Source organism: Falco punctatus (genome assembly GCF_963210335.1).
Source record: "Falco punctatus genome assembly, chromosome: 17".
Classification (NCBI taxonomy): domain Eukaryota; kingdom Metazoa; phylum Chordata; class Aves; order Falconiformes; family Falconidae; genus Falco; species Falco punctatus.
Genome location: NC_137597.1, coordinates 1775838 through 1791325, shown reverse-complemented (window position 1 = coordinate 1791325; position 15488 = coordinate 1775838). Strand labels below are relative to the sequence as shown.

The following is a 15488-nucleotide window of genomic DNA, read 5'->3' as shown; positions in this document are numbered from 1 at the left end:
CCCCCTGCCTCCCGACCCCGGCTCTGGTCACCCCCCGCGCTCCCAACAAACCCTCGGCAAGGCGGGTGTGGGTCAGCTTCGATGTTTATTGCTCGTTCAGTGACACGGCGTGGCACGGCTGAGCACGCATCCCGCCGGGATGGGCAACGCGGAGCAGGACGTGTCAGGCAGACAGGCCTCGCGGCGGGGGGTGAGCTGTCTCCCCGCTGGCACCTGCGCTGGCAGGAACCCCTGGGGACGCTGCTGGGACTCCCATGGTTTCGGGGTGCACTGGGTCAGGGCGGGGAGGAAGGGGCTCGTGCTGTGAAGCAGCGGGTGGTTATCGATGACGGCGAGGATGCTCCTGCGGGTGCGGGAGGGGTTGGCAGCACAGGCTGGTACGGATGAGCCCGGAGCGAGCGGAGAGCCTGCTCTGGCTGCCTCACTGTGAGTGGACGAGCGCCCCGGCACCTTGCCCAAAGCCAAAGCCCTTGGGACCGAAGTTCTTGGCGTAGCAGCCTGCAGAGGACAAAAAGGGAGAGATGGGTAAAGCCGGCAGCTGAACACGAGCAGGTCCCGCTCTCGAAGCAGGCGCTGTCTGAACAGGGTGGGGTTTGCCACATTTGTTGGGCAAACAGAGGCACGGTCCCCATACACAGCCACTGGGGCCACCACCTCCCCCAGCCACAGTCCTGATTCCCTGCGGGGGATGCAGGGGCTTTGCGCCCCCCCCCCCTCCCCAGCCGGCAGCACACACCTTTGCAGTAGATCTCCCCGTCTTTGTCTGCCAGGGTGGTGGACTCCAGGCTTTTGCCGCACTTGGCACAGCGGAAGCAGGACTTGTGCCAGGACTGCAGGAGAGGAGCAGAGCCCGGTCAGACAGCGCCCAGGGACAGGGCAGCAATGCTCTGGCTACCCAAAGCGGTCACTTTTCTGTTCCTGACCCAAAGTGGTTGGCAAAGAAGTCTGAACGGGCTGAAGGTTCCAGAGAATGAGTGGTCCCCCCAGCCCCGGGGGGGGGGTACAGGGAGGAAGCATCAGGTGTGGTCACCGCTCCCATGTTGATCTGGTTTCAGAGAGCTTTTGCCCCCACTCCCAGAAATCATTTGTACAATAATTTGTAAGGAGCCATCACCGCCCTCTCTGGAGATTGTCCTCTCTGGAGCAGCAGGATAAATCCCCCGAGTCACCCCGCTGAGATCACTGCTGCTGTACGTTAGCCTCGGGCATGGCAGCAGGGTTGGGACACCTGCCCCTACACACTCCAGCTCCAAGGAAGGCAGCAAACAGATACTAAAGAATGCAGAAATCAGCCAGTGTTTAAAAATAACCCCCCCTGCAGAGCTCCGCCAGTCCTCTGGGGATAAATGAGCTCACAGCCTTTGAGCAGACCTAGAGTAGCCAGAGCTGATCACAGAGGAATTTAAATAAACATTTTGGAAAACAAGAAACCTTTTTTGGAATAAAAATGTGAAATTCGGGGGCTGGAGGAGGAGGCAGCTGATGGAGTCATCCAGCAAACATTAGTACATGAAACACATGCTCTGGAATCCTCCCTGGCTTTGCTTGAGTGTAATTGCTTTGCCGGCTTTGGTTCCCCACAGACATCGAGGCCAGCAGCCTACCAGGGAGCCCAGATCATGACTTTGAGGGTGAGTTTGGCTTCTGACCCTGGGCTGACCCTCAGCGTGTCCATCACAATCTCTGCGCTAGGGTATGATGATGCTGGGAGACCCTTTCCATTGACCAGAGGCCTCCTTTCCTTGCTCTGGGGACTGAGGACAAACACAGAAGCCCCAAGGGAGGACGAAGCACAGGTCAGTGAGCGACCCAGCATCACCAGTGAGGTGGTGAGGCTCTCCCAGCACGGCCATCCCGTCCCCTGTGGCACAAAGCCACGCCGCCTGAGCTGGCTGCCTTGGCAAGTGCTGCACGCGTACCTGACCGCAGAGGGAAGGCTGCTTTGGGGCAGGGACCTCATCCAGCGTCCCAGGGCTGACAGAGCCACATGTGTCCCCATGCCGTACAGAGGGCTCCCACAGCTGGGCTAGGACGAGGCCGCAGCTCGAGGCACGGAGGGATGAACTTGACACGGGAAGTGCCGGGGCTGCGGCAGCGTGTCCCTTACACGTGACCCTGAGCAGCCCCAGTCCACCAGCAGAACAGCCCGAGATGCACCGAGCCCGCGCCCACACCTCCGGGCACCCTGCCCTGCCTACGGGCAGCGCTGAGCACTGGGATCCACCCCAGCCCGCGGCAGAGCGCGGAGAAGGCTCACTGGACGTTGCACTTGTTCAGTTAGCAGCGGCAGCGGCCATGGCCCACATCACTGCTCGTCCTCCCAACACATCTAGCAGCAGGGACGTCCGCTGTGACCTCTGCTGAGCAGTGCTCCGAATGTTTAATACAAAACGTATTTCTCTCCCATCTACAAGTCTGTAAAAGCAATGCACCCTGCAGAACCTGGGTTCCAGACAGGCCAGGGTCTCCTTTTGGTGCCAGGCTGCCAGGTGAGCACGGCCACCGGACCCCAAGCCCCGCTGTGGCTGGGGGCGCTGCCAGCCCACCCTGCAGCAGCCCGTGGCTCAGGTCAGGACCTCCTCTGAAGGTCTCCCTGCCACACACATGCCCCATCCGCACCATCCCCCTTCTTACCTTTCCAGCTCCAATCACCTTCTCGGCTGCATACACCGCCCGGCCGCAGCGAGGGCATCCGTCAGCGCCTCCGACCTTCTGGGCCATTCTGGAGGCATTGGGGTTGGTGGGTCGGTGGGGCTGGCCCCTGTGGGTGGGAGGGAGTTCATGATCGGGGCTGCACAAGCCAGATGGAGGAGGGAAGAGCTATGGGATCACACATCTCAACCCAGTTTTGAAGGGCCTGGAGCTTCAGGCATGATGCTTTGAGCCCCACGGAAACTTCAGCCTCACAGCTGCGTGCTAGGAGGGGATGGGCAGCGTGTTCCAGCAACAGGGACGTGTCCCAGCCAGCCCCATCCCACCCAGCAGACTGGGGCTCAGCGGTTTCCCCCCGAGGAGCAGAAGGGCAGGACAGTCCACGGCGCTCCCCAGATCAGATACTGCTGCAAGTTCACGGGCTACACAGCCAAGCGTCACAAGCAGACAGATGTGGGGGAGAAGGTGCCCACAACAGCCTCAGTTTCGAAAACAAGACTTAAACTCACTCTTCATATTTGATTCCCAGAGACTCGCCCTTGTCGGTGCTCAGGGTCCCTGCTCCCTGCCCGTATCCGTAGCCCTTGGGGCCGTACTTCTTGCCGTAGCAGGACTTGCAGTAGATCTCCTCTCCGTGCACAGCGACAGTGGTGCTGTCCAAGTTCTTCTTACAGACCACTAGAAAAGAGGGGAAGGCCGAGCCATTAGCCTGCTTATCCAGAGCTCACTAATTAGCTGGAGAAAACAAGTCCTCACACGGGGTAGCACAGCTCGGCTTTCAAGGAGTAAGGGAACCCTAGATAATATCCTTGCAAAAGGGAGTGCATGCAAAACAGCGGAGATAAGGATCACAACAAGAACAGTGTCTGGCTTTAAAAGGTTTTAAAAGGAAGCAACCACCAAAGCTACAAGGCTGATACTAAGAAAAAGCTGTTAACCCTCCTGATGCTGGTATCCTGGTGACGCACTTAAACCAGGGAGGAGCTGAAATTTCCCTACAAATCACGGCAGGATTCACAGGCTCAGGGATGGACATCCCTGCCCTGCTCCTGGTCCGTGGCAAATACGCAGTGATAGGCGCTCGGGGGAAAGCGATGTAAGCAAATGTTTTCCCTTGTGTTCAGACAGACTAAAAGCAGACCTGCAGCCGTCCCCACGGCGGGGCACTGTAAGGTGTTTGGCATCTTACGCTATCGTGCACAGCTTGCTCCCCTGACCCCCGAGACCACGACAGCAGAGTTCATGCTAACGTGCCACCCCTGGCCCATGCCAGGGTTAGGGGGTGTGCAGAGGGTGGCCTCAGGTGAGGAATACTATCTCAGCTGGGTGCTCAAGCCTTGGGGTTCAATATGGGATGAGATGAGACAGGAGGAGACAGCAGCCAGGCTCAGGGTCCCAGCTGAGCCCATCCAGAGCTCGAGCTTGCTGCTGGGCTCGGGCCACACGGACCCTTCTCCTGATGTTGAGGCTTTCCCGACTCCGGTCTCAGCTCTGATCTCAGTCTCCACGTGGGCTCCAAACCCCTCCTGGAACACACTGCCCTGCCAGGCCGAGCGGGAGGTGAGCAGCACCCAGACGGGCTCTCGGCCATCTCCAGTGTTTACCTGCCCGGGTGCAGGACCCTCACGTCCGTGCCAGAGCCCACAGCACCGGAGCCAGCGCCAGGACAGATCCTGCTACAGCTGCGACACAGCCTTCCCCCAGCCCGCTCACGTGCCTTCAGTGTCACGGCTCCTGGCAGCCCACGGGCCTCTTCACCAGCGGAAAAGTTTCCTGGCCTTCACCAGTATCACCAGTATTCACCAGGAATGCAAACCCAGCCGGCTCTCCTCCTGGAGCAGCACGGACCCCGGCGCTAGCGTGGGGGCGAGAGGTAGCCGCCTCGGCCCGGTTACTAAATATGGTGCTTCTACTCGGGCTGGAGAGCCCGTGTGCCACTGCTGGGACAGCGAGGTGGAAAGGAGAATGTCTCCTGCCACCTATGGAGGATCTGGCAGGGTCCTGCCCTGGCTGTGGGCTGCCCTGTGCCGCCACGGCAGCAGCCAGGGATGGAGCATGTGTCCCTGCTGACAAGAGGCAGCTCTGGGTAACTGGTCCCAGTGCCGGTGGGCTGCTGTCAGGGCTGCCTGCACTACCCCGGGCTGGTCAGGAACACACAGCATCCAGACAGACCCTCCTGGAGGGGAATTCAGGCACTTCCACTTGGACCTGTAACGACCTTCGTCCTGGGGGTGGGAGTGAATGATCTTGGAGCTCTAACCTAAGCTTTTAGAGTGTCTGTATGAGCCACAGAGGCTTTGAGAGGCAGCAGAAATATTCCTTCCTGGTCTGCTTCCTAGAAATCAGCCCCCAGCTCCCGGGTTTACTGCATTGCACAAATTCCAGCATGCCGCGCTCATTCAGTTAAGGACCCTTTGTTTTTCTAAGAGCAGTGGAGTTGCTCCACAAAACAATTAGACAAGAGCTGCTGCTACTTTCAGGGGCCAAACAGCCTCATTACAGTACATTTCTGCCATGTACTATTGACTCAGTTGGATCGATGCCACAGAGTCAATCATCAAGTCACTCCCTGAGCCGATCTCCAGTTCTAATGCACTGTGGTAGGTTTGGCTCCTTTGATTATTTTTTTTTTTTTTTGGCAGATCAGGTGAAAGCATTTGTTTTTTCTCCCCTCAAGATAATGGCTTCAAGTTCCCTGATGAGGCCCAAGCCCAGCACTGGGGAGCAGGCTGGGAGCACTGGAGTTCAGTGCAGCTCAGCATCACCCGCTGCCTGTGGCACAGGACTGGGAACAGCAGGCAGCACTGTGGGCTGGCACGCAAGCCACAGCCTGACCCAAGGAGCCCGCAGCCGGGGCGGGCAGAACTGCTGGGGTACGTGTGGAGTGTGATCATGTACATCTGCAAAGCACAGGGACAGAAGCCCTGGCTGTAGGTGGCCCTGGACCGCTCCCTGGGGACTCGCTTCCATGAGCTGATACGGGACAACCTTCCTCCCCACGGCAGTCGTGTACTCCCCTCCCAAAGCAATGCTTTTTGCCTGATTTCGTGGCTCCTGGAGGCCTGCCCTGTGCTCTGGGTGCCAGCATCGCACAGCAGCCGCTCTCCCTAGCAATCCAGCTGCATGCACAGGGGTCACAGGGAAGGGCAGATGCAGTGCAATGGGATCTTGGTCCCCAGACGGAGGTCCTCCGCTGACACAGACTCGGATGGTAACAGCTGGCAGAGCTGGGGGTAACGTTCCCTACCCACCTTATCTAAGGCTGCAGAGGAAACATGACTTCCTGCAGCAGAGAAGGGACGGAACAAGGGCACAGCCTGCCAGACCCTGCCCGCCCGCAGAAAGCCTGGCCACAGCTCCCCTCCCGAGTCCTCCTGAGCCAAAGCAAGGTTTCCAGCCTGGAAACTCCCACGTATGAGAGCTGCTGGCCACTCTTCACGCTGTGCAGGGAGCAGAGACGCAGCAGCAGCCTCTCTCTCTCTCACATCTGCATACATCTGTGCATGCCGCATCCCAGGCGGGCTGGCCAAGAAGTATCCAGTATCTGTGCCAGGCAGACGGAGGAGCACAGCAGGGATCAGCCCCGTGAGGACACTGGTATTTCCCTACTGGAATAGGTCTACTGAGATTAGTTCTAGCTGTGTGCGTGTTTATAGACACTAGCTCTGCTTACTGCCTGTATGGGAGAGAGCACGTCTGCGCTCCTTGCTGCGGCGGGACAGCGAGACTGGGCACAGGGTACAGGGACCAGCTGAGAAAACATTAAACCTCCGTGGGGCCCTGCTGCAAGGGCAGCCCTGAGAAGGCACTTCTGCTCCTGCTGCTCTATCAGATGCGATGTGCTGATGAGCCAGCAGCAGGGACAGGCAATGTGTGCACTCCTGTTAGCCCGCAAGAATCACGAGTTCTGTTATGTGACAGTCTTCAGAGGCAGGAGACAGAAATCTAGTAAAACACAGGCTGAGGACAGTGGTCACCTTCTTATTCCAAGGCCCTGCCGCTCCCTGGATGTGGGTGCCCCAGGCTTAAGGGGCTGCTCTCAGCACCATAACACTGCTCGCCTGTCCCTGCACGGCTGCCCTGGTGTCCCCAAAGGGAGGAGAAGGGTGTCTGGGGACCCGCAGCATGAACCCAAGAGTTTGCAGGATCCTGCAGAGCCAGCAGAGGAAGGGATCTCTGCACAGAGCTAACCCACAGGCAGATCCCGCCCTGCTGCCCTTCCCTGAGGTGACACCTGGGTTCAAACACATGACAGAGACACCCTCCGCAACAGCGGATTTGCAGGCAGGCTGGAGGTGATGCTTTAGCCCTTCACCATAGGCCTTCCATCAGCAGAAGGGACAGGACAGGACCACATCTTCCTCCCACCATCTCCTGGGACAGAGGGGCAGATCCCACACCAGTTCCCAAGGCTCAACCACCTTTTTTAGAGTGGCAAAGCCACTTAGAAAACTAAAGCTAACATCACCTCAGAGGATTGCATGGGATGTGCCGCCTCCTGCCAGTACTGTTTGGAGAGTCCCCGTCTCATGCTCCAGTCTTGAACATCTGGAGCCAGTCTAGAGGACTCAGCCTAGCCCCCCCGGTGCAGGGACAGCCTGCATCTTGGCGTGGGTGCTGGCTGAGCAGCTCTGACAGCCCCGGGTGTCCTGGGATGATCTGTGCTCCTTCAGCACAACTAACTTCCAAGTCTGGAGAAAAGGAGAAAGCCTGCCACACGGCTCCCGCAGCCGGGCTGTTGGCAGAGGAACCCTCAGGAGTTTCCACAGCCCATAAACAGGACGTGACAGGGCGCCCAGCCGGCGGAGAGCTGGGAAGGGGGGGCAGGAGGGGTGAGGGAAGGGCTGGTACTCACTGCACAAGAAGCAGGACTTGTGGAAGCTGCTGCCTTCACATTGTACCTCCTCGGCGAAGTACACTGCCTTCTGGCAGACGCCACACTTCTTTCCGCCTCCCCAGTTTGGCATCCTGCAGAAGAAGCAGAGGCGGAAGCAGCGTCAGGGCAGGAGGTCAGGCAGGAGGCAGAGGTGGGCAGAGCGAGGCAGCCGGAGCAGGCACCCACCAGCCGTGCTGCAGCAGCAGCTCCACATCTGCGCTCGCAGAGACCACCCACGGATATTTGCTGTTTGCACAGACTCACGGGGCTGGTAATTAGTAGAAGTAGCAGAACTTGGGATGCCCACAGGACCCATCATTACAGCACCCAGCAGTGTCAGCTGCCTCCGAGGGAACACTGGTCCTGCCAGCCAGGAGCAGCAGAAATCCCTGCCCTGGAAGCTGTGGGACCTCACAGCTCCTTTCTGCACCAGCAGAAGGGAGGAAGTGGGACAATGATGGGAGACGGCACTTACAGAGGTACCCGCAGCATTGGCACCGCCTTGGACCACAGCCCTGCCGTTACCTCTCAACAGGGCAAGGCAGCAATGGCCAGGGTGACCGACCCTTGCTGCTGGAGAGCACACAGCTTGTCACCCCGGCTGGAAACAGTTCCAGCTTCTCCTCCCCAAACACCTCTTCCATTCCTGCCACCACAGAGCAGGGCTATAGCCAGGGCTGCCCCATGGGCAGGAGCTGACCCCTGACACCAAACAGCAGGCTCTGGCACCTGTCCCCAGAGCATCACTGACTTCTGCCTTGCCTGGCCGACTGCTCAGAGGTTCCCCCGACACTCGGGCATCTCAGACTCCCCCAGGACTGCAGGTGCAGTCATGGAGCCTGGGAAATCAGCAGCCCCAGGGACACAGCTGCACATGCAAGGCAGACACCTGAGCACCAACCTAAGCTACCATGCAGCTCCTTGCAGGATATAAATGCCTCTATTTTTCTCTCCTCTTTCCTGGCGTGTATCTGATGAGACTTGATCAAGAGGCCCCTTGATCTGCAAATTTGCAGATAACCCCAATATACTGTGAGCAGCTAACACAAGTAGCAGAGCTCCAACCCAGAGGAGTCTTGATACTTTTGAACACCAGGCCAACATAAACCTCAGGGCATTCAAGCAACAAAGCCCTACAAGGAGGTTCTGAGGGAGGCAGACTGATTCAGTGTGGCCAAGAGGAGGCTAAGGAGGACCTAACAGGCAACCTATGGTTGCTGCAAAGAAAACACTTTTTGGTGGTGCCAAACAATGTAAGAAAGGTCAATGGGGACAAGACGCAGCTTGGGAGGAGGCCTCTCCTCAGCAACACTTCTGTAATTCTCCATCCTGCTCCCAGGCAGGGACAAGCAGCAGAAGTCACCCCCCCGTTGCGGGCACAGCTGGGTGCTTCCCAACTCCTGCACAGCTAAAGCAGCAGGACAAGCTCCCCAACACCAAACACGTTTCCACACTACACTGTGTGCCACCCCACAGCACATGCAGGATCTCCCTGTGCCCAGCTGCATGGCTGTGGGGAAGGGGACCTGGGTCTGCCAGGGCACAACCTTCCAGCCCACTCCTTGTGGCAGCTCCGAATCCCTGGGTCACGTCTGGCAGCTGGATGCCCATCATTGGGTCCCCCATCACCCACCCAGCGGCTGGGTCAGTGGCATTGCCGTGCCCGGCAGGCAGCCAGGGAGATGGATGCTAAACACAACAGGACTGGGGGCCAAATAAACATCAAACAGAGGGATCAGGGACGATGAAATGCTGCAAACCGTCCACTCACAGGCACAGTGAGAATATGGCACCTCCCAGTATATGGGCATCTCCCAGTACACGGGAAAGTCGAGCTCTTCCCTGTGCAAGTGTATTTTGTCAGGCAACAGGAAAGACCTCAGCCTGGTTACACCAGCAGGGCAGGCAGCAGGGCAGGGTCAGGCTGACACGCCAGCAGGGCTGTGCAGAGGCACTGGATGCCCTAGTGCATCCCTGCTGCAGCCCCTGGATGCACAGGGGGTCTCGGCGTGGGACAGGTGGCGGGAGCTGCAGAGGGTGCCGGGAGCAGGGCCTGGAGAGCTGTGCTGGCCCCAGGGATCCAAGGAGCTGTGTCTGGGGTGTCATCACAGCAGCCGGGAAGTCTCTTTTCTGAACACCCTGCAGGCTGGGCTTCCCACCGCAGCCCCTGCCAAATCCCTCCCTTCCAGCCCCAGCCTTTTCATGGCCTTAAAAGGACACAAACCGATTCTCTCCAGAGCCTGTTTTTCCCCTGGTTCAGGAGTTTCCTTGGAGGGCAGAAACATCCCGCAGCATCCCCCTGCCAGCCCAGGCAGCAGGACCCCTGCACGGCGTGAGCCCCCAGCCCTTCTGCCCCCACGCCCACCCGCGTCAGACCCCGGCCAGGAATACCATGGCCCGGGCTACAGTTTCTCTGGGTCTCCCATCCCCTTCCAAACCCGGCAGCTGGCAGCCCCCACCTCAGGGTCCCACCAGCCCTGACTGTGGTGGGCAGCCTCAGGCAGGCAGCCCCCAGCCCCAGTGCTCGCTCACTCCCTGCCCCACAGTCAGGGCATCTGCACTCCGCTCTGGGACAAACCGTCTGGCGAGGTTTGGAGCCCCCTGCTCCCCTTTGCCTCCACAGCACATTTTTTATCCCTTTACAGCAGCAGTGAATTTTTTATCCCTTTACAGCCTTTTACAGAGGCTGTCTTCGTCCTGCACAGCAGGGTTCATCTGCCCCAAGCGAGACATCAGCAGTGCAGGCACCTTCCTCTCAGCTGTCTGTAAGTCTGTGGAAGGAGAAAAGGTGCTGCAGGGTGAAGCTCATCTGATGTTTGTTTGCCACAAGCCTTTTTGCTGCTTATTTTCCTCCATCCACCATGGGAAGGCTGCAGGTGCCTCCATGCAGTTTGCACAATGTCACTGTGATTTCAGCAGGTGACTCTCACCCAGCAGCACAGACGCAGCCCCTGCAAAGCTACATCCCAGCAAGACCTCCCGGCCCATGGCAGGATGGATTTTCCATGGGGAGAGGCCATGAAAGTGAGCTTGTCCCACGGACACATCAGCTTGTGATAGCTCACAGCTGGGCACAGATAAAGCCTGAGATGAGGTTTAAGTTGCTGGGATTTCTGTCTTAGTCCTTTAACATACACAAGCACATGCAGGGAGCCCAGTAGGCCACACAAGCGACCAAAAAGCAGTTTATGCCACAGGTCGGTATCAGCAGGGAAAAAAAAAAAAAAAAAAAGGAGCACCCTGCCCACAGACCCTGGGACCTGCACCAACTGTCTCAGAAGCAAAAGACCCATCATCCCAATTCCCTATTTAATGACTACTTTAAGGTATGTTAGAAAGCTTGCAGCCCTTTCAATATTTTTTTTCCGGAGTACTTCGCACAATGGAGGAGCACCATATTCTGTCCAATTGCAACACTCAACAAGCACAGCTGCACTTCTCCAAATGACTACTAGACCCATGCAGAATGAGGAACAGGAGGTGACTGTCCCGCAGGCAGAGACCTCACCGAGCTACAGGCAACAGACACACCCAGGGCTGCCAAAACCCGAGATACTTTCCTCCCTCCTGCAGCTCCACATCCCACGTACCACAACTGTGCAGCAAACGCACCCAGAGCCCCACCGACAGCAGCGCCTGCGCCGAGCGTGGCTCAGCCCCGCAGCCGGTCCATCATCCGCTCTGGATAAGGCAAGAGGCCTCAAAAACCAAGATACAGCCCTTCATCCACATCTGCATCGCTGGGAAGCACAGACACAAGCGCAGGACCACCCAAGTCTGACTGTTTTGGGAGATTAATTTCGGTGTCTGACGTCTGGCTTTGCACAGTATAGCACAGCTCTCCAGGTCAAGCATGAGCCACAGACTCACCCACGTTTCAGATGGGCTTGTGCTGCACCAGCTGGGGAGGCAGTCTAAGCTACTCTAAAGAGCCAGGCATAAACCAGTATGGAACCAGTATGTCCTCGTGATCTGGGATGTCATCTAAACCCGGGCTGTAAGGGAAAGCAGTGAGCTGAAGCCAAGCCATCAGGCAGTAGGAATACACAGTCGCCTCTTCCTCAGAGCGGGCTGAAGGATCGGCGTGATCGTGTCACAAAGCTGACAACCACTGCTTCACCTGCCTGAGAGCAGCTGGGTTTAAACTGCCAGAGCTAAACAGCACCTGCTGCTGTGAGAACACAGCTTCGCTACCACGGGAGCCCTCCGAGCACAGCACCTTCTCCCCCTTCTAAAGCTCTGATGAACTTTACCTGCAGCCCTCGGGATGCCAGCTCAATCCTTGGAGCTTCTGCAATAGCTGGAAAACCCTTCCCATGTAGGTGCCCAGATATTCTACTAAAATCCTACGGTAATTAATTGCAGAGCAATCACTTTGTGCTTAGAGATCACTGAGACTCATGCTGGCCCATGTGAAAGGTTCTTTTTCCTTCCCAGTGGGAGTGTGAATACAAGTGGGTGGCAGAAAAGGACCATCAGTGCTGCCCAAAACCCACTCCTAATGATGTTCACAACAGTCCACGCAGGATTACTACATGGCCCAGCAAAGGGACCAGTCAAAGGGCAAAGGGGAGGAAATTAGAGTAGGAACCCCAAGCCCTGGGGTCTGATTACTGCCTTCCAGTTCAGAGAGCAGCTGGCACAGCCATGAAACGAGGAGAAATCTGAAGGAGGCACCCAGACAGATGAGGTGTGTGGGCAGAGCAGAAAAGAACCAGCTAGTGGGGATACACCTAACTCCATGTGGAAGTCACCAGAACGGAGATCAGGGGTCCAACACCAGTTAACTGCAATCAGGCCCACAGGGGACTCTGCCCCAGATGGCATCTGTCACGGAGCAGCTTTCACATCCCCTGGGCACAAGTGGAAATAACCCTGCAAGAGGCAAGTTAGAACCACCCCCCCTGTCCCCCCACCATGTAATCAGCTGGGTGGAGCAGTGGCACCAGGAGACTCTGGGCTGTGTAAACAAGGGTAAATGAAGGTCATTTGTGATGGTCATACAGTGATGAACTGGTGAGCAAGAGGAGAATGGGGTCCTGAGGCCAGCGAGCACTGGGATGTGGCAAAACACTGGGCATCACCATGAAGCGATTAAAGAAGTGACCCGGGAGATGCAGCTGTATCAGAGAAGACATCCCTGAGGGCTTTGCCATGACAGGAGGGGAGAAAGTCATGGTGGTTCGAGGTCCACAGTGACCCTCACACACAGCTCACCTACTGTGCAGCTACCAAAGCACCACAGTCCAGCATTAATCCTGCTGCCACCACTGAGGCAGCCTTCAGGTTCGCTGTGCCAGGGAAGGGGCCAGCACTGTGCTGAGCCACCTGCCAGACACGGCTGTTGGCAAGTGCTCACCAGCTGCGACGTGCCTGCGGACCAGCACGCCGTTACCTGCTGACCACACCGCTCCCCAGCTTTGGCTACAAACTGGAAAGTGGCCCATCACAACTGGGTTCCTCAGAGAAAATCCTGACTTTATCCAGAACAAAAGCCAAGAACATTTTCAAGTAAGCTAAGAAAAGTTACCGACTCCTGCAGGAGCCAAACCCTGTAACCTGACCAAGCACACTTTAGCCTTTGCAAAGCCCTTATTTCCCCATCCATCGTGTCCTTGTCACGCTGTGCTGCCGCCCAGATCCAGGAGCTGCGCTGAGCTGCTCCAGCACCAGGGTTTGGGCACTGGCATCCCGGCAGGGAGGCCCCAATGCAGGAGGCAGGAGCCTGAGGCTGGGCAGGGGATGCCCACGGGCCCAAGGGAGCAGGGAGACCCCACGCTGCCTGTACAGTGGCACCAAGCACCAAGTCGCCCGGGCTGGGGGCAGCCACCGGCACTAGGGCACCTTTCCAGCCCCACCACCAGCAGAGCCGGGAGGTGCCACGTCCAGGGCTGGTGGGGCTGGTGCCGGCACCTTCCCGGTACCCGCGCTGCGCCTTGCTGGCACCCCGTGTTTCTGCGGGGTGCTAATGAACGCCCCGTCCCACGTGGTGGGCCCGCAGCTCTGGGAAGCGCCCCCCGACCCTGCCCAAGCCCGTGGCGCCCAGCCAGGGCCCAGCGACCCTGCACAGCCCCCCCGCCGCCCCCGCCAGGCCAGGCGGGCAAAGCCCCGCGCTGTGGCGAGGGGACGGGGCGCACCGAGGGCCGCAGCCCCGCGATCTCCCTTGGCGCGGCCGGGGCGCGGCGGGACCCCGCCACGGTGACGGTCCCGGCCGCTGCCGGAGCTTCGGCTTCCGCCTCCGGCGCCGCCTGCGCGGGCGCTCGCGCCTCGCTAGGCCCCCCGTGCCCGCCCCACGGGCACATGGCGGGGCCGGTGCCCCCGCCGCCGCCCCGGCCCCGCATCCGCCCGCTGACAAGCATCCCGCATCCCTCCCGCTGACCCGCATCCCGCCCCGCGGCTGTGCCCGGGGCGGGGGGGTGGGGGGAAAGCACAGAGCACCCAGCCGGAGGGGCCGGGGGAGGGCCGGGTGCGGGGGGCCAGCAGCCCCCCGGGGGGACGGAGATGTGCCCGCGCCCGGGGACTCCGCGGTGAGGACCGCGCCCCGCACCTACCTGCGGCCGGGTCGAGCAGGGTGACAGCGGGGCCAGGAGGGCGCTGGGGCCGGTGGCCGCTCGGGGGCTTTTGTTGGCGGCGGGGGGGAGGGCGGGTCGCGGGGCGGCGGCGCTCAGCTCCGCGCCGGCCCGGCTGATGTCACGGCGGCCGCCGCCCCGAGGGCTCGCCCGGAGGAGGGCACCGGGCGGGCCGGCCCCGCCAGCGGCCCCGGGCACCCCGCCCCGGGGACCCCCCGGCCCCGCGCCGCCGGGAATCACACCGCATCCCACTCCCACGGCGGGACGGATCAGCGCGGCGGCCCCCCGCACCCGCAGGCCGGTTGCCCAGCGTAAGCGCCGTCGGTAAAACCGATCAGACATTGAGGTCAGTGTTTTGTTACGCTCAAAGTTTTCCTCCAAATAAAATGACAGTTGCGAAGAGAAGGGGCAGGGGAGGGGGCAGTACGGAGCGCCCGACGGGCACCCCCCCACCCCCACCCCATGGCACTGCGGGTGCGGGGACAGGGGGTAACGCTGCGGGGTGCTGGGGGCAGCTTGCGGCGCTGTGAAAGCAGCTCTGAGCAGTGGGAAGTGCAAAGCGCTGCAGCCACCACGCAGCCGGGGTGTCTGCGGGAGCAGGGACACTGCCTCCTGCTCCCCGATGTCCCGCAGCCCCCGCCGTGCCCGCACACCCCATGTCTGTGCCCTCCATGCCCAAACACCCCAGGAGCAGCCTACAGAAAGTGTGGCTGCTGGGCTGCAAAGCTGCCGTTTCCTTTTTGTGTGTTTCTATGCCAGGGCCACACGGAGCCCAAGAAGGCCCCAGACCTTGTAAAAAACATGCTGAGGCTCCGGGTAATGCTGTTTCCATCATGAAAAGCCAAGGGCAGCCCGTGTGCAAGCCCGGCAGCACAGCCCCACACAGAACTGTCTGCCAGACACGGGCTGCTGCGGCACCTCAGATGCCCCGGCAGGACTTGGCATTCCTGGTTGGCATTTGGGCTTTCACTTGTGTGCTCATCCCTGCCCGATTCTCACCATGCTGGGTACAAACTCCCCCTGCCCCTGGGAAATGCCCGTCTGGATCAGGCAGGGCAGGGCAGGGAGGGGAGCGGGACACCCTCCATGATCCCCAGCAAACCCCACGCAGGGGCAGGTGCCAGTGGCACGAGACAGAGGAAGGATCTTCCCTTTCTTAGGCATTCTTTGTGTCTTGGAAGATTCAAAGAAGATTCAGTCCATCAGTGCTCCATCACCTGGACTCGGAGGCCAGCAACAGGCAACCCCTTCCAGGAGCAGCTCCCCAGGGAGCTCCGGGAGGGGAAGCCAGGAGGAGGGAACAGTTTTGCTGGTAGCTGCCTCCCACCCCGAGCCGCTGCCCCGGTAGTCCCTGAAGCATCTGTGCTCCATGAGGATCTTCCAGCCCCAGG

The 15488-nt window shown here is 59.5% G+C and overlaps 1 protein-coding gene across 1 annotated transcript; it reads right to left on the bottom strand.

Moving 5' to 3' along the window:
- Positions 1-66: 66 nt before the first annotated feature.
- CSRP1 (cysteine and glycine rich protein 1) lies at positions 67-14216 on the bottom strand. Its single transcript, XM_080367489.1, has 6 exons — positions 14080-14216; positions 7508-7620; positions 3162-3330; positions 2635-2761; positions 737-830; positions 67-498 (listed from the first exon to the last, which is right to left on the bottom strand). Exons 2-6 carry the CDS (start codon positions 7617-7619, stop codon positions 422-424), a joined length of 579 nt encoding a protein of 192 aa, XP_080223615.1. The 5' UTR covers position 7620; positions 14080-14216; the 3' UTR covers positions 67-421.
- Between the last annotated feature and the right edge of the window lie 1272 nt (positions 14217-15488).

What these genes read in the sequence shown, in the direction of transcription:
- CSRP1 (XM_080367489.1), bottom strand. Translation starts at nt 7,619, where the DNA reads ATGCCAAACTGGGGAGGCGGAAAGAAGTGTGGCGTCTGCCAGAAGGCA. An exon ending in CAAGTCCTGCTTCTTGTGCA is followed by an intron (nt 3,331 to 7,507) that starts GTGAGTACCAGC and finishes CCTCTTTTCTAG; the next exon opens with TGGTCTGTAAGAAGAACTTG. An exon ending in CGGGGAGATCTACTGCAAAG is followed by an intron (nt 499 to 736) that starts GTGTGTGCTGCC and finishes TGTCCTCTGCAG; the next exon opens with GCTGCTACGCCAAGAACTTC.